Raw genomic sequence first — 26,059 nt, 5'->3', positions numbered from 1 at the left:
TGTTGGGCCCACTTGAGTATCCCATATGGCCGTATATGTATAATTTAGGCCATCATAAATATGCAATCCCTGGCCTTCTCTGAGCAGACGCGGGCACGAGGCTCCAGCCACACGTTGTTATCTCAGTCTGTTGTGCTGGCTCTGTAAATCCAGCAAGGCACTGAGGTTTTAGTGGAGCAGTGCTGGTGTGATGATGCCTGACTGTGACACCCACCCACCCACAGTGGCCAGATATCTGACAGAGGAACGGCAGATGGGGCTTGAATCCCAGCTTTATGGAGATAAACTAGACCCCCTCAGGAAGGAGGGGATGGAGAGAAACCGAGAGGGAGGTCAGCCAATTTTCCCAATGCAGCTTTACAACACTGAAGTGTGTGAAAAGAGGATAGCAATCTGGCTGCTGTTGCGTGGGACTTGAGTTATTATTGCAGCGTTATCATCATGTGTTGAATGGGAGCAGGCGGGGGATGTTGCTTGTTAAACAAATAAAACGACTTATTACCACGCGGCTAACCAGATTCTCCGACGTCGTCTGGGAACTATAGGGCAATAATATCTCACTCTACAGCCAAATTCTGTGAGTCTGACAGCCTCTTTAGTCTCACACTGGCCATATTTACCCATTTGTGTGGTGGTCTGAAAAAAACCCTTCACATGGTGGGAATTTGACATTTTCATTTTTTGACATGTCTCTCCCCTATATATAACTTTGAGTGTGAGTATTTTAATCTGTTATGTGTCTAAATGTAAAACGAGAGAAAAACATTCCACAACGTTGTATTTTCTACAGTGACATTCCCCCAAAAGCCATAAAAATAAATACTTTCCCTTTTGTTTTATACAAATAATTATTCACCATGATGTGTAGGCCTACTACGGAGATGAAAGTAACCAAATCACTCAAAATACCTGCAAAACTCTTCTTTGGCTCATTAGCAACAACGTGCAGCAGCGACATCACGTGAAGGCTTCCTGCAGGCCACCACACATTTGACATCATCAAAGGCCTAGAAAGTAGTAAAGCTAAGATGCATCATAAATAGTAGAGTAGGTTTTAAATATTCCCAGGTCCCAGAGTATCAACAGAATACACACACAGTACTATTAGATGAACGGGGAGTCGAGACTCTCTTTTTGCATCTGTCCCTAATTAGGCAATAGAGGAAGATTGTTATGGCCCACAGCAGACAGCAAGGCAGTTCCACCTCTATAGCTGTGATGCTGTTTTATTGTTTGCAATATTTCCCACTGTGTATTTTGTGTGCCAATTCAATGTGAGATGAGGTGTAATGGCTCTCATCGACAGCAGGGATGCCATTCTGCTATGAGAGCACTTCAGCTTGGCGAATGGGGCACTTATGTTCCCTCCCCAGTTTCTTTCAAGTCATCCAGGCAGTGGCACAGCAGCAGAAACAGAGTCATGCCTGCCCTCTAATGGCTGTGACAGGCAACAACACAAATGGTCATCATTCATGATAACCATGAGAACGAACATACGATTCATCATTGATAGACCCTTCTCACGGGGGCCATTTTGTGTCAAAAAGGCAGGGCAAACACTGGTGCAAGCAAAAACACTAATGAGGGTTTCCAACTTAGACTCATGGAAGTTGGAAACCCTCATTAGTGTTTTGCTTGCACCTGTGTTTACTCTGCCTTTTCGACACAAAATGGCCCCCGTGAAAAGGGTCTATTGTGGCCGACGCCGTGAATGCCCTTAACTGACATGCGTATGGGTATAGGGTCCAAAGTTGGATTCTAGTCGCTGGCTAAAGCATGCAAACCATAGGCTATCACTGATAATAGACCCTTTTCACGTGGGCCATTTTGTCTCAAAAAGGCAGAATAAACACAGGTGCAAGCAAAACACTAATGAGGGTTTCCAAATTCCAATCATGGAAGTTGGAAATTTGTGTTTTGCTTGCACCTGTGTTTACCCTGCCTTTTCGACACAAAATGGCCCCCGTGAGAAGGGTCTATTGCTCTCCACATATACAGCAAAGTCGTCGGTGACTGTAACAGCTCTCTCAAAATGATAGACCAGAAAAACAATACTATAATAATAATAAATGATAGTAATGTTGGGATTGTGTCACTGAAGGAGACGACACCACGCAGGAAATGACAAATGAGTCAGAGCACCAATCAAACAACCAATCAGATGGTATTGAACTTTCGCCGTACGTACTCCCCCAGTGGGGGGAAAAAAGGGAAAAACGGAGAAATGACGCGTGTGACTCATCAACTTTGTCCCTACTGTTTGTTTATGTACACATACTTGACTCTTACCCTCTTGGCTGGGTCCCGTCCCGACCGAGTAGTAGGAGGATCACATATATTCTATCTCAGTATTAAAACGGACCAATTGGGCCCACAGGAAGAGAGGAGACATGGTATTTATGACACTGCTCTATCTGCTGTTGCTGCCGCCTGGCTCTCCGGCTCGTATGGGATCTCCATCGGAGGAGGTAGGTGGAAAGTACAGTTCGAACAGAAGCGCTGTGGTTAGCGATTCCTCTGCTCTGGGACATCTGTAAAGTACATTGAACTCTTCAACTTTAAACTGTTTATCATCCTCTTGGAACCTGGACCTGCAGAGAGAGAGAGCCATAACTATGTTTGATAGGATTTGCATTAAGACCATTAAACAGTGAAAGCCTTAGACTACCCTGAAGTAATGTATTGCCATTAAGTAATGTAGGTCACAGGCCTAAACGTCTGGCAAGTCTAAAGCTGCTCCTCTCCAAAAGACCTCAACATGATTGATTGTTTTGTGCCCTCCAAAGCGTTTTCATCGCTCCCTCAGTCGACGGGATGTGACTTCCTATCCTGCTCCTGCTGCCTCGGGTAGGTGTCCAAACTCTTTCAAGACTGGCATGTGCCACAGTGGCATGTGCCACAGTGGGGAGGATCCTCTTATTGTTAGGATGAGAGAGCGCCTGATCGAAAAAACAACAACATCCTTTTAAGGCTGGAGTTTTTAGTTTACCACTAAAAAATAAGCACTACAGTCCAATGCTGATCACCTCTGTGTCTGTACAGTACACTGTAGTGTTTTCCCTCCATCCACAGTTGGCAGGCGTTTGCGCCGGTCGTCTCTGACGCCCACCCACCTGGAGCTGCTGGTGGTGGTGGGGCCTGATGTCCAGCAGGTCCACAAACAGGACACGGAAAGATACATCCTCACCAACCTCAATATCGTAAGTGCGAGCACAGACTAGCATTAAACAGCATGAATGAATGAGGATCTTTTCTTGAATATGTCCTCTTGATTGCCATTTGTGGGTATTGAAAATACAGTACATGGGAATTGAGGGTGTCAGAGTAAGTACCGTACACATAAACATGAACATCAGCATAATAATCCTGAAATATACATGTGAAATCTATTAAAGTATCTTGAAATACATGTACTTACGTGGCCAAAGAAAGAGTCAACTGCAATGCTATGGTCATATTATATTTGACGTGTAATTTCCACCCAGGCCTCCGAGCTGCTGAGGGACATGACTCTGGGGGCAGACATGAGGGTGCACCTGGTCCGCATGATCGTCCTGTCAGAGCCAGAGGTCAGTAGCTGCTTATTCTATTTGAACACTTAATGCTGTGTGCGCCCACAATGCAATTCTTCTGGTTTCACCCCCTATCCCTCTCATTACTGTGCTCTCTCTTCTAGCCAGAGATCCAAATGTCTACCGACATCACCTCTTCCCTTAGAAGTGTGTGTGACTGGGGCAGGAGGATCAACCCGCCCAATGACACAGACCCGTTACATGGTGATCTGCTGCTGTACATTACAAGGTATACTGCATGTGGCTGGCTGTACTGCAGAGATACCCAACTTGCAGATGCGGCCCGCGACAGGGTGCAGAGTGGCCCCCCGACAATTTTCTAATAATTATGCCTCCGCCGGCGATAGCCAGGCCGGAGGCATTATGGATCCGGGTTGTCCGTCCGTACGTACGTCCGTCCGTACGGCTGTCCGTACGGCTGTCCGTACGGCTGTCCGTACGGCTGTCCGTCCGTCCGTACGATGTTTGTTAACGCGATATCTGAGGAACGCCTGGACGGAATTTCATCAAATTTGCCTCAAACATCGACTTAGACTCAAGGATGATCTGATTACATTTTGGTGGTCAAAGGTCAAAGGTCAAGGTCACTGTGACCTCTCGAACGCCATTTTCAAGCTTGTTAACGCGATATCTGAGGAACGCCTGGACGGAATTTCATCAAATTTGCCTCAAACATCGACTTAGACTCAAGGATGATCTGATTAGATTTTGGTGGTCAAAGGTCAAGGTCACTTTGACCTCTCGAACGCCATTTTCAAGCTTGTTAACGCGATATCTGAGGAACGCCTGGACGGAATTTCATCAAATTTGCCTCAAACATCGACTTAGACTCAAGGATGATCTGATTAGATTTTGGTGGTCAAAGATCAAAGGTCAAGGTCATTGTGACCTCTCGAACGCCATTTTCAAGCTTGTTAACGCGATATCTGAGGAACGCCTGGACGGAATTTCATCAAATTTGCCTCAAACATCGACTTAGACTCAAGGATGATCTGATTAGATTTTGGTGGTCAAAGGTCAAAGGTCAAGGTCACTGTGACCTCTCGAACGCCATTTTCAAGCTTGTTAACGCGATATCTCAGGAATGCCTTGACGGAATTTAATCAAACTTGTCTCAAACATCGACTTGGAGTCAAGGATGAACTGATTAGATTTTGGTGGTCAAAGGTCAAAGGTCAAGGTGAGCTCTCCAACGCCATTTTCAAGCTTGTTAACGCGATATCTCAGGAATGCCTTGACGGAATTTAATCAAACTTGTCTCAAACATCGACTTGGACTCAAGGATGAACTGATTACATTTTGGTGGTCAAAGTTCAAGGTCACTGTGACCTCTCACACACCCAATTTCCAAGCTCTGTAATGCAACATCACAGGAGCGCCTTGACGGAATCTCTTCCAATTTGCCTCAAATGGCGATTTGGACTCCAGAATGAACTAATGGCGGAGGCATAAGTCCGCGTTGCGGTCGTTCTAGTTTCACATTAGTTTTCATTCTGAATTTGATTCTAATTCACAATAAAAACTACCGTGAAACAAAGTTTGACTGAGCTCCAGCTAAATTGTCAAATACCGCCGTCTGCTCACTACCCAGGCACTTATGTATGTACTGTACTTAACCTAACTAACTTAACCTAACTAACTATCCGGTGTGCACAACATTGTCAGACTAAACTCCGGCTGACACCCCAAAAACCTACAATCCGCTACAGAAAATTGTATATTGTTTGTTTATTAACTGGCCCCTGGTCTCCTATCATTTCACGGAAGTGGCCCCTGGGCAAATCAAGTTGAGTATCCCGGCTGTACCGGGAACAACAGATGTGTCATATTTTAAGGGATAAACGTCTTGTTTTACTATAATGTCATCAATCACAACCAGATATGACCTAGTGTTGCCGGATGGGAACAAGCAGGTGCGGGGCGTGGCACAGCTGGGCGGGGCTTGCTCCAGCGAGTGGAGCTGTGTGATCACAGAGGACACTGGCTTTGACCTGGGCATCACCATTGCTCATGAAATTGGCCACAGGTAAAGGCACAGCCAAACACGCCATCATCAGTCACTAATCTAGGTGGTATGCAAATATGTCTTAATGAAGTTTAGGTTATAGCAAAATATCAGTATTATGTGCTTAAAAATCATATATTATTGAGTTTTCCCGATTTTGTTTTTCAATAAGAATAATGAGATTAATGATCAGGAATAGATAGCTTTGTTAAAAGGGTATTAGTCCTCATGCAGAATAGTCACAAAATATAGTAGACCTGATTGGCCAACAGCACGAGTTCCTCCAATTCAAATGAGGTAAACCTGCTAAGTGGACACTTTCCAGGTCAGATGCTGCAAACTGCTCTGATTGGAAGGATTCAATCAATTGATTAGTTATGGGAACCAATCAAGAGTCAAGACCAAGTCCAGTTATGATCCATTGAACGCAATTACGGTAGTCTGAAACTGCCTTTAACAAAATTGATTTGTTTAATGTCTTTAATAAACATCTTTGATCATATATGGATGTAAATATGGGAGCATTTGAATTCCTCTAGTAGGATCCCCTTAACTCATTTTAGTTTCCTTTTTATTTCACCTAGTTTTGGAGTAAACCATGATGGAGTAGGAAACACCTGCAGCAGGAGTGGCTTTATGATGGCCTCTGACGGGGGCTACAACAGTGTGGATCTGACCTGGTCCCAGTGCAGCAGACAGCAGCTGCTCACATTCTTCAGGTGAGCCACCATGTTTAGAGCAGCTGTGCACGGGGAAGTCTCCCACAGACCTGGCACTGTTGACGGGCCATTTCATCTGTAATTCATATATTGATGTTTTCACCTCAAGCTTAGGTGCTAATGATTCCCTCACAAAGATGTTCACTTTAAACTTTGGTTTTGAAGATGCTCATTTTGATTTTTTGTTTGGATTTGAACTTCTGTGAAAATTCTATCAAGTATGTATTACATTTTAAGTACCGTATACCAAACAGAGCAGGCCTAGTGCCTAAAAGTCTATCTCTAAGTGAGGTTTGGGCTGTACCGTCCCCCCCTCCCTTTTTTTGTGGAGCTGTAATTAACACAAGGGCTCAGTGTCCTCCAGATGACATCACTCAGACACAGAGTACTGCAGGGATGATGTATTTTTGTAGGCTTTATCCAGAAAACGCCGCAATTTGGTTCTTCAGTGGAAAAGTCTATGGGGTTTTAGAATGGGGATTTCACTTAAATGCATAGAATAAGGTCTGTGGTTAACAAAAGTTTTTGGGAATGCGAATTTGGGTTCAGCATGATACTCTTCACAAACGTGAATAACTTGTATGCCTTTTGAAGCGTTTTATAAAAATCACGTTTAAAAAAAAGAGATTCATTCCTGCGGCTCTCTATTTAGGGCCTCTCAAACTCAATAATTCCGAATCCAGTACTATCTATAGTTTTAGGCGGATGTAAAACAAAGCAGTACTTGTTTTGTGCTTCATCTGACTCATATAATCTGTGTGTCATTAGTTAAATGCCTCAGTGTAGCATATTATGTACACACATGTGTGAGGTCCAGACTCCAGATACAGGTACATCTGTTACAGTCTGATGATGAGTGACGCTGTGCAATGGTGTTCTTCTCAGTGAAGGACGAGCTGAATGTGTCAAAGACCTGCCGGCGCTGGGAGGCTCTCTACAAGACTGGAAGCCAGGTCTGTACTATGGAGTCGACGACCAGTGTCGGATAGCCTTTGGTAGCACTGCGAGAGCCTGCACTTTTACCAATCCTGACCTGGTAAGTCACGTGTTGTGGCAGCATGACACCACCAGATGGCGTTTCACACTAGAAATATCACAAATGACTGTTAGTGTTCTTTACCATGATTTTCTCTCCCATCAGCCGGTGTGTCGCGTTCTGTCCTGCCACGTTAACCCCGGTGACGACAGCTTCTGCAAACGCCTCCTGGTCCCCCTGCTGGACGGGACAGAGTGTGCACCCAATCAGGTACTGCTCTGTGATCAGCTCCAATAAGTGACTGCAGTTTGAGTCTGAGCCTCTGTTTTGATGGGATGAAATCCTCCCCTGCAGTGGTGTTTGAAGGGCCGCTGTGTGTCCCCAGACCAGTTGGGCTCCTCTGTGGTGGTGCACGGCTCCTGGTCCAGCTGGTCTGAGTTCAGCCCTTGCTCACGGACATGCGGTGGGGGGGTCACTCACCGCACGCGCCAATGCAACAACCCAAGGTAACAAATGTGGCCGCAAAGCATTAGTCATGGTCCCAAACAGTAATGATATCGATTTCAACTCTGTCTTCTCTCCCTTACCTCCCCTTGTTCTCTCCCTTCTCCCTCCTCTCTCTGCTTGCTCTCCCCCCCCCCATTCTTTCCCCTCCCTCCTCTCTCTCCTTCTCTCTCTCTAATATTAAGATTGTTCAATCCTGTTTATTGATCGTGCTTAGCTAGTCCTAGCTAGACACATTCTCTGTAAAGCCCTCTGACATGCTTGTGAATTAGGGCTATACAAATAAACTTGACTTGACTTGACTAATGAGGCTCCTAAGATAAGATAAGACTGATTAAGAATGTTCCATTTATGTTACAAGTCATTCGTTTTTTTGTAAAATATCTGCCGTTGTCTGATTTCGCAGACCTGCTTTTGGAGGGAATGACTGTGAGGGTCGGGATATTGAGGCTGAACTTTGTCACCAGCAGGTAAGTTCTCACTGGTTATGTCCACAATGAGCCACCATACAGTAGGGCAATACTGTTTACTCAGTGGCTCATTGCACCCTCAATCCTCCCAGTTTTAACGTCCTTAGAGGCCGGTGCTTAGCCTCCAAAGATATCCGCGTTGATGGGACGCCTCCGAGAATTCGAGGCGAAGGAATAATTGAAGACAAAGCCATAAAAGTCCAAAATTCCCTGTTCTTCTTCCCAGCCATGTGATCGGACCCAGCTGGATTTCATGGCGCAGCAGTGTTCCCAAACAGACTCCCATCCGCTCTACCTGCTGCCAAACACTGCCTCCTTCTATACCTGGATCCCGGCCGTAGGTTTCACCACAGGTGGGCCCACACACACACTACACGACTACATCTATAAGGGGATACAACCCCCCACAAGAATCATTCTGGTGACACTGTTGTGACTCGCTTTGCATCTTGTGCCTCTGTTAACTATCATACTGCCATCCCCAGGGGATGAGCAATGCAGATATATGTGCCAGTCAGAGGGAGAGAGCTTCATCGTGAGCCGCGGCTCTCAGTTTGTGGACGGCACTCGGTGTGAGTCAGACAGTCCAGCTCCCTTTGGCTCCACAGCTGCCTGCCTAAGAGGCAAGTGCCAGGTAATGAGTGAGCGTGAACGTGCCACAGAATGATGTGCCATCTCATAGAGAGGCAAAGTGAACGTCACTTCCTGCTTCAGCACTGTACCAGAGATTTTCTTCTGCCATTTATTTTCCCATAGACATTTCGTAAAATGCTTATAAAAATAGTTTTACTTGGTCAAAGCAAACGGTTCAGCTATATTTAGAATCGGGAGAGACCATATAACATTTCACTCGGACCAAAACTTTAAAAAAACAACATCGAAAAAATATGTCTTTACATCTGCATTTTTTTTTTTTAACATTTTGGTCCGAGTGAAATGTTATGTGGTCTCTCCTGTTTTTAAATATATCTGAACCGTTTGGTTTGAACAAGTAAAACTTTTTATAAGCATTGTACGAAATGTCTATGGGAAAATAAATGGCGGATGAAAATCTCTGGTACAGTGCTGAAGCAGGAAGTGACGCTCCACTTTGGCTCTCTATTGCTTTAGAGTTGAAATTCCTGTTTCTGTGTGTCTGCTCAGCTGTTTGGCTGTGACGGCGTGCTGCATTCGGGGAAAGTGCGTGACGTTTGCGCAGTGTGTGGTGGAGATGGGGCATCCTGCAGTTTGACCTCAAACTCCTACAGTGGTGGTCAGGCCAGAGGTAGCAACATATACAACCGCAGATCATACATTACATATATTTTATTGAACACAATTTTAACTTAATTATTATCTTTTCAGAGTACATCACCTTCCTCTTTCTGCCAGCGAATGCCACACAGGTTCACATAGTCAACAGAGCTCCTGTCTTCACTCACATGGGTGAGTGGCATCAGTTTACAATACATTCTGGTTCATAGCATATGGGACTATACTATACTAAGAGGTGTGTTTGTCATCCACAGCTGTAATGGTTGGGGATCAGTACATTGTGTCTGGGACGGGGAGCATGGCACTGAACGTGACACACCCCTCGCTGCTGGATGACGAGCACCTAGACTACCGTCTCTACTTGACCCCTGACCTTTTGCCCCAAATGGAGGAGCTTGTGCTGCCTGGACCCGTGCAACAGGAGATACACGTACAGGTCAGGAGAGACTATACGACAGACATACATTAAAGGAACACTCTGCCCATTTTCAACCAGCTTTGTATCATTAGAACATCAGTAGTATATCAGAAAACTGTAAACTGTTTTGAAGTCTGTCATTTAATTTGACAGTTATTGAGTGTTAAAGTGTGGACCAGTGACATCACTGATCCACACTAACTCAAAATGAATAACTCATTAACTCAAATCAACTCTCAATAACTGTCAAACTATTCATCATTCATCTAGTTTGACAGTTATTGAGAGTTGATTTGAGTTAATGAGTTATTAACACGTTCACTGCCAATGACGTGTTTTTACGTCAAACAAAATCCAACCGTTCACTGCCAATGACGTGTTTTTTTACGTTTACGTTCGATTTTGTTTTTTTGACGGTGGGATGTGCATCTAACCCTTTTACATCTCTTATATAAGTATTGGACGTGTACAACGTGTACAACCCATTCCACCGACCCACTAAGTGGCGACAGTGCTTTCCTGACTAGAGGAAGGCAAGCAAAAAGCAGTGTGACGAAGCCATTCTCATGTAAATGGATTGGCGAAAACGCTTTCGTTTTCGCGCTGATTGCTGGCGGTGCAGGATTGCAAATTTGCATAATAGATTACGGGTGGAACACACTTTGAAACACGCCGCATAAATATGACCAGAATCGCAAAAGCTTCATCAAAGCTCTCAACCAAAACTCCAAGAAGCGAGCGAGTCCATCCAGACTTCCTCAAAGAGCGGCCGCGCAGACAGGCACAGCAGCAGCAAAGCAATGAGACTGGTGACGCGAGGTTACAGCAGCAGCAACGAGCTTGTGACACGGCCGCTGCAGCCAAGAAGACACACACGGAGGGAGGAGTTGGAAGCAGAGGGGGGTTTCCTGCTGTTATGGAGGAAATTACTGTTCAAAACTATTGTTTAGATGTCTGACGTCTTACTGATGCCAAAAATGAATGGTTAAAGTGACTGTTCTATCGAATTTCACAAAAAGCCGTTTATCTCAGAATATTTTTTCTGACGCTGAAACCATGCTGTATTCAACTGCTAATGCTTACATAACTACTAACTCTACAAACTAACTCTTTTAGACAGAGAAAGCACACATTCTATTAGTTCTTTTGAGATATTGTGTGTTCACAAAATCTTAGCAGAAAAGAATCCTCGGGTCTTGAAAGATGAGCCAGAATCCTCAAAAAAACCCTCTGGCAGAACCTACCTACAGTAAAAAAAAAACGGCTGGCAGTGAATGTGTTAATTTGAGTTAGTGTGGACCAGTGATGTCACTGGTCCACACTTTAACACTCAATAACTGTCAAATTAAATGACAGACTTCAAAACAGTTTACAGTTTTCTGATATACTACTCATGTTCTAATGATACAAAGCTGGTTGAAAATGGGCGGAGTGTTCCTTTAAGGCTATTTTTGAAGTTGGGTTCAGATCATATACAATTCCGACAATTGAGGACAGGAAGTGGATTTTCCTCAAAATTTGAAATTCTAAAATAGAACGTAATAGAAGTGAGAACACATGCTCTATATTTCTTAATGATATTTTTTAGATTATAGTTTTAATTTATGTTTTGAACTGACTGAACTGAAAGTGCATCGGCCCCAGATGTGTTGAGACAAGAATCGTGTAATCATGTCTTTCCACAAACTAAATGGGGAAAATTGTGTGTGAAACATCTGACATTTACATCTGAGTAGTATTACTCTTTTTCCCCTGCAGATCTATCGCAAATATGGAAAAGAATATGGAGAAAAAACAAGTCCAAACATTAGCTACCAGTTTTATATACCAGCCAGTGATAATGATTTGACAGAAACCATACCTAAGGGCAAGTGGGTTGTCTTCACAACGCCCTGTTCTGTCTCTTGTGGATCAGGTAACTGTTAATCACAGAAACACACACACACACACACACACACACACACACACACACACACACACACACACACACACACACACACACACACACACACACACACACACACACACACACACACACACACACACACACACACACACACACACCCCACAACACAATATGTAATTTCTTTGGGCGGGGGGGGGGGGGGGGGGGGGGCAGCATTGGGAACAGTGCCCTGGAATTTTACACCATTTCAGTGTTTCAAGCTTTTCACCAGTTTCAACAACTTCCATTCCTAAAGGGTGAATACTTAGCCTATAGTAAAATGGAGGTGGAATGTGGAAAATTGCCCCTAAAGTGAAATTTGACATTGATACTTTCATTAAAGGAGTTCTTAAAGATAATTGTTCTTTTGACACATAATTACATTTTCTTGCAGGAATACAGAAGCATGTGTATGCCTGTGTAAATGAAGATACCAATGATCATTTGGAGGAACAGTGTTGCAATGCATCTCCTCCACCCATACCACTGCAGACAACCTGTCAGCTCCCGGCATGTCCCGCCAGGTTGAGTTCATATTTACTTAGTTCTTTCCCCTGGCCCTGACATACATACATCTCAATACAAACTTAACAGATTACATTATTTACTGTTTTACAGGTGGGACACAGGGGAATTTGGACCTTGTAGCGCCTCCTGTGGCGGAGGAGAAAGGGTGCGTCCTGTGAGATGTGTTCAAAGGCAAGGAGCCGATGTTGTGAAGGTGGTAGCCTCTGAATGCGCAGTTGATGCAGCTCCAAATGCGGTTGATAAATGTAACCTTCAACACTGTCCTGCCAGGTACAGTTGAGCTTACACCGTACTGTTGATGATTCACTGCTTAATTGTTAATTGTCACATTTGCATTCTAGCCATGTATGGAGCCAACCATAGTGCCTGAACAATATTCACATGATCACAAAAGACGAGAAGCGTTTGGAAAATACCAAATATGAGCTGAGCAGCCAGATAGAGTGGATTTGTTTTTCTGTTGATTGCTATAGCTTGCTGCTGCCTGAGTGTCAAAATCACACTTGCAGATCAACAGATTTGCATTTGTGCAGTGGTGTATAAAGTACGTGAAAGCCACACTAAGTACAGATATCTTACCAGAAAATCACTTTGGTAGAAGTCACCTAGGCCTATTAGAATATTACTTGAGTTAAAGCCTTGAATATTTATTGTAGTCAAGTATCAAAAGTAATTTTCTGATATTAAATATAGGCTACTTAGAAGAAAGCAAAACACATGCCTGGCCTCGAGTGGAATGTGGATTGTGATTAACGTAACTTGCAAGCTAGGAGCACTGATTTGCCAAACCTGCTTGCTTGCAGGCTACCACATTTCTTCAGATTTGACTTTGTAACTAAGAAGCTTAGGGGGAAATTTAATGGAGTAAAAGTATACAATTTATTTAGGAAATGTAGTGGAGTAAAACTGAAAGTTGACAGAAATACAAATACTCAAGTAAAGTACAGACCCCCCCCCCCCCCCCCCCCCCCTCCAAAAAATACTTTAGTACTGTAACAAAGTATTATTACTTTGTTACATTACACCACTGCATTTGTGAAATAAATGTGCTTTGCAAATTGTGTTTTGCAGATGGCATGTGTCGGAGCCAGGGGAATGTTCAGCAGTGTGCGGGCCTGGAGAAGCCGAGCGCATCGTATCGTGCGTACGGCCAGAAGGCGGTCAGGACGTTGACGTGGATGATAGCTTCTGCTCACAGCAAATCAGACCACCTGATTTTGTGTCTTGTGTAGTTGATGTTTGTCCCATTGGGTGGGAAACTAAGGGACAGGTAAAGTGGGAAATAGACAATATAGTATGTCGATTTGATACATTTATCTCAAAAAGTCTGAGCCTTCTGGACATAATGTAATTTTTTCCTTGATCAGGACCAGCCCATGCTAAAGTCGTCCAGTTTGTTGCCACGCTCGAGACAAGCTCCTGTGTATGTGTGGAGCCCAGTCATTAGCCAGTGTTCAAAGACCTGTGGCAATGGTAAGTCACCTCATATACTCACCTTCATTCAGACACAACATGCCCTCATCCCATAAGATCATCCAAAGCCTGATACTTGTGTAGGAACCCTGCAGGTGTGGTTTTCCTGTGTCGACCACCAGACCAGACTGGGGGTGGCAGAATTCCACTGTGATGCTTCTACCAGACCAACACCTCAGTCCGAGGCCTGCAACACGTCTCCCTGCCCTCCCATGTGAGCCATCATTTCATACACATAGTACAACAGTATTTATTTAGAACATAATCTCATATTTCTCTATAGTATGTGCTGTGAAGTGAGTGACCTAAATTTGTGATTTTCTTCTCGCGGCTGTGTGGCATTGTAGGAAAATAACAGAATTAAGTCTGTTTTTGAAAATCCCTGTCAGTCAAACCAAGTTTAAAGATAACTTGCATCACTTGTAATGTTGCTGTGCGTCAGTGGGTCCTTTAATTAAGACTTTAATTAGGATTCGTTTTTTTCCAAGCTTTTCCGAGAATTTCTATACACTGAGCAACTTTTTATTGTGTGTCTTTGTATGGGAAACACTGGATCTTACAGTCAAAAACGTCCTCTTAAAGAAAAGGGTCCTCTACAGCCCATCTAACGTGCATCATCTCACTAAGCGTTACCTGACTGACTGACTGACTGACTGACTGACTGACTGTCTGTCTGTCAGTCTGACTGACTGACCTGAAATCGGCTTGTGATGCCCTCGGCAGCGCCGTGGGAAAAACTGTACATTCAATCAGGTGTGTCCAAACTTTTGACTGGTAGTGTGTGTTGTTGAAATTAATGAGTGAGACAAAATGACAGCAGCAAGTAGTTTTTTTTTTAACAAGCAGGTGGCGCTCTAAGCAAGGAGTGTGCAGTCTGACGTGTGGTGGAGGGGTGGCCAACCGGGTGCTGTACTGTGCTCGAGAGACAGAGGGGGGGGAGGAGGTTGTGGAGGATACAGAGTGCTCTGACTTCCCCAAACCCACAGCAGTGGTGTCATGTAACACCAATAGCTGCCCAGCAAGGTACAGTAAAACACACACATAAACACACACACACGCACGCACCCGCGCACGCACGCACATGCACACGCACACGCACACGCACACGCACACGCACACACACGCACACGCACACACACACACACACACACACACACACACACACACACCTGACAGGACAGTTTCACCAAAGTGAATGTCATCTTACTGCCACTGGAATGTGTCCAGGTGGAAGGTGTTGAGGACATGGCCCTGCTCGGTGTCCTGTGACCTGGGCGTGGCTCAGAGGACTGTGTCTTGTGTCCAGTTCATCCATGGCAGGGAGAGCGTGGTGCCGGAGGAGAGCTGCCGCACAGCCGTCAAGCCAGCCACCACTGTGCCCTGCCTGGTGCAGATCTGCACCTTCAGGTGGGAGGTGAAACAGTGGAGCCAGGTACGGGTGCCATGGAGACACTGATGTATTAGACTAGAATGGACTACCGTATATTAGATTAGATTAGACTACAATACACTAGACCAAACTACATTAGATTAACTTGATGATCCCCATATGAATAATTTGCTGGTTACAGATAACCAAAAAGATTACAGCACTACATAAGAATAGAGAAAATAGAAGGTATTAAAAATAACATAACGGCGTTGCAATGCTAAAATACATGAATGAAAAACATTAAATTCTGTGAATTTACCTCATAAAGTATGTAAAATAATAGCAGTAGAAACATAGGTTACAGGCAAAAATTAGTCGAGCGTGAAATAATAGCAAGTATTCAATTGGCAATTGACCATTTATTTATTATTATAGAAATTAGTATCAAATAATATTATTATTAAGCATTATTATCATCCAGTTTCCAAGTCCACTACTAGCAGCCGAATGTGACCTATACTGTAACAACTGCAGGGAAACATCATGTGTGTTGTTATGGTTTCTGCAGTGCTCAGTGCCCTGTGGCTATGGGATCCAGTCCAGAGCCGTGTCCTGCATGGGGCCCTCCAAGCCGGAGCCCCTCAGCCCGCTGCTCTGCATGCACATGCCCAAGCCCATCACCATCCAGGGCTGCTCCAGCAGCAGCTGCACCCAGCCCACCTCAGCTGCTGCTGCCCCCACCACCACCAGGGCTCCAGTGGCTCGTCCCACTGAAGACGCACCTCTCCTGTCTCCCACTCTGTTCTCACAGCTTCCCCCTGTTCCAACAGAGACCACCACTACTGTCCCTCAGACCAGCGTGACCACACCCACCACAAGGCCTCAAACCAGTTAGTTGGCATAAACACCCTCCCTCTCTAACCATCATCTGTATGAGCTGAAGGCAGTTGCAAGGTAATCATATCAATGTGGGCGGTTTTCCAGGTGCATGTGGACTGCTGCTCCTGGAAGAATCGGGGACAGTGGACTTAAAGAATGTGACGGGCCGCTGCACGGTGTCCATTGGTCGACCCCTAGACGAGGTCATTCACATCAAAGTGGATTCTAGCTCCTTGAGCTGCGAAAAGAGTGAGTGTGAGATTCAATCCCTTATGGATGTCACCTCCTACACACCAGAACTAACAGTATATATGATATAAACTGCAGTCACTGTAACTCTGTGCTGATGTCTCTCCTCTGTTAGAGGAGTATGTGGTATTTTTTGACCGCCTGGCGCTGGTGAGGAAGTGCAAGCAGGTGGAGCGCACTGAGCTGACCACCAGGACCAACGTCCTGCTGGTGCGGCAGAACCTCCTCACCCCAGGAAACGGGGTTGTGCTCACCTACAGCTCTCAGAAGAACACCAAGAAGAGTCATCGTCAGGGTAAGAGAGCTTCCGGGGGTCCTAATAAGGGACAGAGCTGGGGTGGGGGAGCGGAAGTGGATTTTCTTCCAAAAGGTTCAAATGATAGGATGATGACAAATGAGATTAGCTATTGAATAGCAGCTTCACTTAATACTTTGAAAATGACTGAATTCAAAGTGAATTGACCCCGATTTTGGAGCATATTGCAGCATAACAAAAGTGATCAAATTATACTTATGAAAACCAATGATGAGATGTTCCTTATGTCTTTGCCCCACAGACTGTGACGTGCAGCTGTTTTCCCCCAGTGGTGTCTTTGAGAATCCAACAACAAGCCGTAATCACACCTCGGCCTGTCGAGTGCTCATCAATGCCCCACCATCAGTGAAGATCAGAATCCAGGCACTCAACATTGGACTAGCGTTCAACGCCACCAATGCCCAGTCTACATACATTATGGTGCGTAGAAGCTCTTTAGCACTTTAGCACTTTAGCATCTCGATGAGTGTTCAGTAAGAAAGTTAAATCTTTTGGGTGTCAAAATAATAATAATAATTGTAATAATAGTGCTAAAAATACTTTGTTCTTATGATTGTGTGTTTCTTGTTCATTCATATTTATCAGATCCGGGACATGGATTTCTTAAAGACCAATGTGTTTAAAGGCCAACAGCTTTTTCTCTGGCGCTCTTCTGGAAACATGGCCGAGATTGAATTCCACGGAGACTACCTGCATTCCAAAGGGAGCTTCAGAGCTGAATACTCCTTCATGCGGCTTTGATATACATTCATTTGAAGGAGTTTGCTTCGTTTGTTTCATAAAAAACAATAGATGAGGTTTTATAACATATTCAAATGAATGCCACTGCAGCCTTCAACTTCTATTCTGTTGACTAGAAAAATAAAGTTTATCAATACATTATGCTTTTTCACTTAGTGTTCATTACTATGTAGTAATTACTTTAAAATATTAAACAAACCAAACCACTCTAGTCTTGGAGTCAATGCAGCACCAATATACACTCATTCTGAAAGCAGCGCAATGAGCCGGTAAATAATAAACAAAAAATATATATATTTCACATTGAGCTAATCTATTTTGATGTCATGTTTTTATGTAAACAAAACAAAATATTTCAATGATAAGTAAAATATAGAATTTCCCTCCTAAAGACTTTCTTTTTGCTATGACGGCAGTGCTTTGACAGTCACATAATATACGTCCCAGGACTCTTCCACAACAGACGTTATCCCAGCTCCAACACGCTCAGTGCATTGTGCTTCTATGCCAGTGTGGCTTGCTGCCACTGCTCCGGCACCAGTTCGATTCCACCCTCCGTCCAGCCCAGTGGGACGCGCACCATGCCAGGCCGCGGTGTGCAGGGATCACTGCCTGGCCTTGGCTGCATCCTCCAGGAGAGCTCTCATGTCCAACAGGGCATCCTCTACAGCCTGGGAAAACTTGGCGGCGTGGGTCTCCTCACAGCTGTTGAAGGCCGTGATGGCGATGTTGATGTGCTCCTCCATGGGGTTGTAACACACTCCATAGCCATCTGGCACCATTGGACCAAAGCACATCACACAGTCCGTTTTGGAGCCGACCTGGCCGCAGAGATGGGGATGAGAGCAAATACAAACAAATATATAAACCACAACAACAATCATTTGATAATAGTAGATTGGTGATTTTTGTATTTGTTTTTTTAATAAATGAAACTACCTGGCTGGTGGAGAGATTATAATGCTGAAACACAGCATACGAAGTATCCATGAACATCGCAGGCAGGGAGGTCAGGTCTTCAATGCCCTGCAGCCTCAGCCCGAGAAGGTGTCTGTCTATGGCTTGTCCGTGAATAGCCTGAATAGACACATTGTATAAAGCTGAGATGAATCAGATCAGAAAAAAACAGACATTATCAAGTTAAGATATGTTGGTCCTCACATTGAACGTGTTCTCCCTGTGGGACTGAACAGCCTTCTGCAGCAGCGCCACCTTCTCCGTGTTCTGTGGACATACGGGTCAAACACAATGCTTACTGTGGAGTCACACAGCCTGCATGCCGGATACGGCTACTAGTATACATTTACTGTGTGAACTTCCAGGTTCCAAGAGTGGTTTTACCTGTTTGGCCGGGTTTTCCATGGCCTGCACAAATTGGAATGAGTCCGCAGTGGTTGCGTGGATCGTGTCTGTTCGACCATATTTGAACATTCGCAAGGATGCACTCTCATAGGTAGAGCAGCAAGTATTATACATCCTAAAAAAGAGCACACAGAAGATATGAGTATACAGAAATACTCTCAATGTTTGAGTGCAGTGTTGGTGGCAACTTAGGGTTATTGCTATGAAAAGGATGACTTACCTAAAGTAGGCCAGTTGAAGAGCCATTTGGACAAATCCATCAGGACTCAACTTGTGTTGTTTTGGCACATTTTTACCAAAATGAGAAAACATAAGAACGTTCACATCCAAGTCATTCACCATTCTAAAAAAAGAAGAAGAAGAGAGAAAACATTCAGTTATACAACATCTACTTTGATTGCACATCTAAGCAGAGACAGTAAGATCATGACCGTGCTACACTTACATGTTCATATTTTGTTTGGCCTTCTCGATGTCCCTCTTAACCTCGGGAGTAATGTTAAAACGCAGCTTCTGAGGCATGGCAAGGGGAACCATGGGGGAGCGGACTATCTCCGTCCTCTGCCTGTTGAGAAGATATCAAGTAACTGCTCAACTCAAGTTCACCTGAAAATGGACAAAACACTCATCTACAAATCATCAATCCATAAATGAGACTTACATGCATTCAACAACATAATCGATGAGGAATACGATGGGCGGGCCCTCAGCAGGCGCGTGTTCATACACCAGTCCGCATCTGCCGTCTTCACCAACGATGAACTGAGGACGATTTATACGAAGTATTAACAGGGAATAGGATCGAAGTCCAGTTTATTATTTTGAATGTAAACTCTGTGTTTTATAGAGAGACCACTACACATTCAACGACATATCTTTGCTAAGGTGCCAGAGGCCAAAATAAAATCGGTTGACTCAAACTGACCTGTATTGTCTTATCGAACCAGCGGTTGCCACTGTTCCAGCGAGCGCCTCCTCCATGCAGCATCTGGGCAGCCACGCGGCTCGGGTACTGGTTATCTGACACCCGTGGCATCGGGGCGTCCAAGCAAACCGTGAAGATGCTCTTCTGGATGGCACGGACCGACTCCTTATTCGTCTTATCTGGGGAGAAAAATCGATACAATAAGCAATTTACATCGCCCTTTGTGATATAATCTTTCTCTCTGAAGCGCCTTCTCTGGACTCCTCTAACCCCCAGACTCACCCTTGATCAGGTTGTTATAGGCGTTGCCCCAGGTGTTGCGGTGCTGGGAAGTTAGGATGCCGATGGGCTCCTTGTTGGTCTGCAGGGAGGAGTTATAGATCTTCTCCAGTTGCATGTGAATCTGGTCCACAGTCAGCGGTGAGCCGTTGCTGTTGTACACATCCAAGACAAAGAACTGGGGGAGGGGTAGAGGGGTCACAATAATCTAAGAATGCGTCCAGTCCAATGGTTCAAACTTCATCAAGATGATACAAAGAAAATCCTTTGAAATCTTAAGCTGAAATATTAGAAAAGCACCATAAGAACAGCAGCGCCATCTAGAGTACCTGGAAGTTGTGGACCACAGTGATGTGAGTGGGAGGTGTTTTTCCAATGGCGTGATTCACGGAAGTATCTCTCTTTGGTCCAGGGACACGGCAGGAGGACAGGATCTGGTAATATTGGTCCATGCACAGCGGCTTCCCACTCAAGTATTCTACAGGCAAGGTATCACTGTGACACAGCGCCACACATTATTCCTTTGCAGTTTTGTACAAAAATTGTAAATCACACTGATCAGAACCTTTCTGGTACAACAATATTTTATTTGTATGATTTAGTTTCAGTCAAACTCACCTGTCAACCATTTTTTTAAACTCCAAAACCCCTGCAATCAATTTGGCAGCAAACCTGCAGGAAGGCATCATTATGTTATTGGTAGATTATGGTCCTCGTTCATATTTTGTATATGAATGTCCATTGTGAACAGTGCATAATGAATGGACCACAAATAGGGATGTTAATGATTTAACACCACAAGGGTGAAATTTTACTTTCACTGCTCATACAGAAGAAGAAGGAAGCCTAGCTAGCAGGCAGAAAGTCCAGTGTGGGAGAATTACACCCAGAAATACAACAGTATTCCTTGTTAACATTGTAATACAATGTTGAAATATGTCACGTCCACAAGCACAATGACAGCTAATGCAGGAAGTTTAATTTGTTGATTAACTTGTTGGGTAGGCCTAAAGACAGGTGTCAAACCCTGCATTTTGTATATTCTATTTTGTATGTCAAAAGCTGTTTTTTAATATAATGATTAATCGATGAATTGATCGTTGACACGACCAATTAATCAATTAAGGAAATTGAAAAAAATGTGCATCCCTAACCACAAACATAATATTCAATTATCAGTAAGGTGAAATCCTATTGTAAATGTTCTTCCATATTAAGTAAAAATGCCACCCCTGACGAATGAGAAACAGCCCATTGTTATACACTTATATCTAAAACACTAGCACAGGTTTTGCTGGAGCGTTTCTCCTTGGTGCCACCGTGTTGACTGCATATCCCATGGGTCACTGTCAGAAAAAGCTGAGCAATGCTACGAGCTGCCAAAGAGCCGAAAATAGCCAGCATGTGGAGGGAAGCCTGTGTAAAGGTCGGCTTGAAACTGCAGCTAGCCAGCTAATTCACAAGTTCATATGAGTTGAGCTGTACTACAACAACAAGCAAATCACTGTTGAAATTAACAATATGAGAGTGTGCCTGTAATTAGAAGCTTCTCAGGTTTTGAGCAGAGCATAACCAAACCAGGAATTGTTTAAAACATGAATTAAAGGTATTGACACATTTTTTTTTTACGAGAGTAGTACCTCTTTAAATAGCATAAACAGCTTAGTAACTATGGCTGCTTTTAGTCTTTACAGCGTTCTTGAATGTGGCTCCTGGTTGCTCACCTCATCTGTCCTTGACAATCGCTGAAGTGCATGCGGGGCAGAACGACCCCGGGACTGGTGTAGACCGCCACCGGCATCCGGCAGTCCAGAAAGGCAGACTGCATCCACCATTCCGACAGCTACATAAACACAACAACAGTCAGAGAGCCGGCTACAATACGTTTACATGTGTTACTCCGTCTATTCCGTGTTTATATTTAGCAGAGATTACAGTATGTGGGTGGATATGTGTCTCTGAGGCAGGCACATAAACATGGGCAACTTTTATAGATGTCTGATGCAACAAATGTTCCATATTGCTTCCTAAAAATAGGCCTAGGCATAGGCATTATCTCACCATGCAACAACTTCAAAGTCGAGTTGAGTTTGAACTCACTTTTGAACTACGCCCATCTGCTTCCCCCACTGTTCTATTTGACGATAGAACTGCAAATTGATGTTAAACAGAAACCTCTTTTTTGTTGAGTTTAATTATGATGGATCGTGGGTCAGACTGAATTAAGAGCGGCCTATAGTTGGTTTTCTATATAGGCCTGATCCCCTGCTCTGCGGTTGGATTATTGCCTTTTGAGTGCTTATGTCACAAATTTTGACTTTTTTCACTTACCTACCGCCCATGTGATTTTGATTGCATTTGTGCTCATGTGCATTGTTTGTCTGCAACATTTATATTTACCGATGTTGCTCTTTTAAGCAGATCTCTGCCAACAGGGACGTTTACCCTCAGTGGAACCCCACCCGGCTAAATAAACCCGAACAAAGGAGAACAAAATGAGATGTGAAATGAAATATGTACCCAGTTGTCTGTCTTGCGTGCCCGCCGCTCCAGGCCTTTCTGCAGCCTCTCTCCTACTCCACCCTTGAGGAACTCCTCCACCAGCTGGCGGGTGTATTCTAGCTCCTCCTCGCTGACAATGGGCTCCAGCATGGCCAGGTAGCGCTCACATGTTTGTTTCAAGGGCGGCACGGGCAGCTTGGGTAAACCCTCCTCGACCTGGTGCACCAGGGACCTCTCTGGCATCTGTGTGACTGGTTTGGCCAGGCGACACGGCTTCACCATGCCTGGCCGCAGCTGGAAAACATGTTGGTCAGGCTAGCAGCGCTCCTCATGGACTCAGACAGATAATATGAATATATAATTCATCATGTAGGCAAAATATTCCACAAGGTAACACTAGAAAGGTGTTAGAGAGGTTGCTATAAAATGATTTGCTTTTATGTGTTGTTGTTTTGTAGTTTATAATCCATTCATAAACATTAAATTAAATTATGTAATAATAAACAGAGCTGATTGATGCAACCTCAACTGTCAACAAGTCATTAAATGTTATGTTTATACTAGAAGCCTCACATATTAAAAGACTGGGAAAGATTAGGTCTGTGAAACTGGAAACCAAAACAACTGAGGAAAGTAGTCAGACTATTCCTTTGGACCAACTGCTGCCAGCTCTGCCAGCTTATAAATAGAAATTTGACCCACTTCATGGACCTTTGGAATGTAAGCTAATACAAACACTTGCCAGCAAGAAATCTAAGTGCCCTTATGTTCCGTGGTGGTTATCAATAAAAAGATTGTTGATCTGATAATAATGGTGATCAACCTTGAAAGTGGCATTAAGGTTGACAACATGATGTCTTCCATAATGTCTCAGCAGCATGTCTGTGAGTGAAGGAACAGGAGTCAACATAAGTACAGTCAACAGAAAGAATAGAAATCCTTCATTCTAATCAGTATTGGCACCAAAGTCAAGCCGGTCAGATTAAAACTGGACTTCCGGTAACACGTTTCAAAATAAAACTGCTGATGACGAACATCTGTTGTGTGTGTTGTTTTAGGCCTATTAACGCAACGTTAAATGTATGCGACATGTCATAATAGCATGTAGCGTAGGCTAAAATGCACTCTGTCAAGAAGACTCGGTCTCAATACAGACATATAAAGAAATGTCTACTATGGCGACAGCAGGCTACATTTCAATCTGTGTTGTTGCTGTCCTGAGCAGCGCCCCACCCCCTTCGGCTTCAGGAACGCTAGCCTAGTCTAACATTACGGTGGTTATTACGCCCATAAAATACACGCAGACTAAAAAACACTGTACTCACCACGGTTCTGACAAAAAGAGCCAACATCACGTCAGGTGGACGCACTGACTTAATGCGCTGACTGTGCCGGGAATAAAGAGGCCTGTCATGTCTCAAGGACAGACGCGGAGTCTCGCAGCTCTCCGCCCCCCCTCCGGCTTGACGAGATAAGACAACTGAACTGAGCACTCCTCTAACGTCCTGCTTCCTTAATTGACTTCCATTAGATTGCTGTTTCAAATTCAAAATGATATGGGGGGGTTATAATATGATAAAAATAATAATTGGTGAATAAATTTAGCCTTAAATTTGATCAGCCCTTTTATTCTAATAAATGAAATTATGGATTCCAGTGAACTTACGCCTAATGATGCCCTATCATAAGTTTTAGTAGGATGTGGTGCAAAACTAGAAACTAATATCACATGTATATTATAGTGTTTCTTAAGTAGCTACAGTAGCCCTACTTATATAAGGTCAGTAAATCACTACTGTTAATATGTAGGCCTACACTAACATTAAGATGATTGTGATTGATTTTTCGTCAGGGGTGTTGCAATTTATAGCCCAAAAGTCAGTGATCTTAAATGATATTAGTTTTATTGATTAATAATAAAGAAAGCAGGCCCTGATATACATTTACAGAATAACATAGTGCGTGGATTTGATGCATGAGGTTGTACAGTGCTTTACCAGCCACATGATGGCGCTCGTCCAACATCTTTCCAGAGAAACAGAAATACAAATCAAACACATACCCCAGTAGCCCAAACGAATAATCATAGAATACGATATGAAAGGTACAATTTATTTTTCGTCAAGTTATACTTTTTGGGGGAAATGAAATTATTGGCAGAAATATGAATGTGCAAAAGTAATCCCGGATACGATGCTCTATTACGAATCACATCTCATCAACAATTTTCAATAACAGAGGAGAGATAAATTGCAGTCGTGTCATGGTTTATTTGAAAGCAACACAATAAAATGATACAAAACAACCCCTACAAATCAAAACGCTTCGATTGCTCTGGTCCAACCGCTGCCTGATAACAATTTATGTTTCAAACAAATTGTTTGAGCGGCGAAAATGTGCTCAAGGTCCGTCTGCTGCCAACTCACAAACTCAGATAGTCCTCCTGAACCCAGCACCGAGATGAGGTTGGAGAGATTGGAGTTTGTTGCGTCCAACTGTTCAGAGTCTGAATGTAAATCGTCATCAGTCCGCATCCTTTTGCATGGCACTGGCCCAAAGTCTGGCAAATAAAACTCTGGATCAACAATATAATAACTTGAGTCCATCTTTCGCTTTTTACTGTAGCCCTGCGGCTGTTTGGGCAGCGCGCAACAGTCTGAGTGGAAGTATCCATTGGTGACGGTAGTCACCACATGCGTGTCCAAGTCCAGGACGGTCTTTTGGTTGGCTTGTGTATTTGGGACAGGTAAGTCCCAGGAGGATTTCTCTGCACAACTCCAACATGCTTCCGAAACCATGAGGTCAGAGTCACCCGGCGAAACCATTGCGCAGGCAGAAGACGCGTCTTGGTGCGCCACCTCTGCAGGGTGGCCGCTGGACTGGTGCGCTCCGCAGTGCCAAGTGTCCGACTCAACCCCACTATTAAAGTTGCAGTAGAAGTCATCGGCCAACTCCGTAAAGCTCCCAGTCAGTTCAAGGTAATCTTGCTTCTCGCGGACTGCGGTAACATCCTCATACTGGTGCGTCCTCTGTATTTGCGAGAAGTTTTTGCTCATATAAAACTGTCTGGCGTTTCGGAGTACGTACGTTACCAGCAAGTTCTTATGGAGCTTGATGCCTCCTCTCTGCGTCCTGGAGCTTTGGATTTTCCTCAAAGAAATAGAGATCAGATTCTGTGCGTCAAATGCACACTCCATCCTCAACCGGGCCACCCTTCCTTCCCGTATACTCTCTCAAATCTTAGTTATTTCCTAACTGAAGATATATATTTGTGTTTAGTTGAGGTTCCTACTTGATTCGTGTACTGTAGACTGTCCATAGCGCTCCATGTCTTCCCAGTAAGGGCATGGATTTGCAACTCTCATCTTTCCTTGCCACGCCCTCACATAGACATTGTCCAATGGGAGGGAGGCGGTCCTTCTGTTATACGCAAATGTCACTACTAGCCTCATTCAGGATGCACATAGGAGCCGGCATGCTGCATTTCACCAAGTGTTCTAGGTTTTATATCTCTTAGTGCGGACAAAAATCGCCACACATTATTGCCTATGTAGAATATAATAGAATACA

General features: G+C 44.0%; 2 protein-coding genes and 1 pseudogene across 3 annotated transcripts; 1 reads left to right on the top strand and 2 right to left on the bottom strand.

Moving 5' to 3' along the window:
• Window positions 1-193: 193 nt before the first annotated feature.
• Window positions 194-17,433, top strand: adamts13 (ADAM metallopeptidase with thrombospondin type 1 motif, 13; the record flags this gene model as incomplete). The annotated part of the gene is made up of 28 exons (XM_083645381.1): window positions 194-332; window positions 3,073-3,200; window positions 3,486-3,569; window positions 3,677-3,801; window positions 5,452-5,598; window positions 6,162-6,296; window positions 7,182-7,332; window positions 7,438-7,542; window positions 7,627-7,778; window positions 8,183-8,246; window positions 8,473-8,599; window positions 8,732-8,880; window positions 9,390-9,510; window positions 9,591-9,671; window positions 9,755-9,936; window positions 11,677-11,833; window positions 12,258-12,387; window positions 12,482-12,661; window positions 13,463-13,661; window positions 13,759-13,864; window positions 13,949-14,078; window positions 14,711-14,887; window positions 15,092-15,296; window positions 15,805-16,126; window positions 16,221-16,364; window positions 16,480-16,659; window positions 16,922-17,100; window positions 17,266-17,433. The coding sequence occupies 28 exons, from the start codon at window positions 194-196 to the stop codon at window positions 17,419-17,421; spliced, it is 4,155 nt and encodes a 1,384-aa protein (XP_083501507.1). The 3' UTR covers window positions 17,422-17,433.
• Window positions 17,434-17,655: 222 nt separating this feature from the next.
• LOC310784370 (carnitine O-acetyltransferase-like) lies at window positions 17,656-24,495 on the bottom strand (the record flags this gene model as incomplete). Its single annotated transcript, XM_083645380.1, has 14 exons — window positions 17,656-18,242; window positions 18,361-18,498; window positions 18,583-18,645; window positions 18,763-18,898; window positions 19,004-19,126; window positions 19,229-19,348; window positions 19,445-19,545; window positions 19,709-19,887; window positions 19,991-20,165; window positions 20,317-20,482; window positions 20,606-20,659; window positions 21,712-21,830; window positions 22,508-22,804; window positions 24,487-24,495. 14 exons carry the CDS (start codon window positions 24,493-24,495, stop codon window positions 18,027-18,029), a joined length of 1,896 nt encoding a protein of 631 aa, XP_083501506.1. The 3' UTR covers window positions 17,656-18,026.
• Window positions 24,496-24,564: 69 nt separating this feature from the next.
• On the bottom strand, window positions 24,565-25,785 carry LOC310783398 (immediate early response gene 5-like protein pseudogene; annotated as a pseudogene). Its single transcript has one exon. The product of its transcript is annotated as an immediate early response gene 5-like protein pseudogene (transcript).
• Window positions 25,786-26,059: the final 274 nt, after the last annotated feature.

The sequence above is a fragment of the Poromitra crassiceps genome, assembly GCF_964638095.1.
Source record: "Poromitra crassiceps genome assembly, chromosome: 10".
NCBI lineage: Eukaryota > Metazoa > Chordata > Actinopteri > Beryciformes > Melamphaidae > Poromitra > Poromitra crassiceps.
This window is presented reverse-complemented; position numbering and strand designations above follow the sequence as displayed.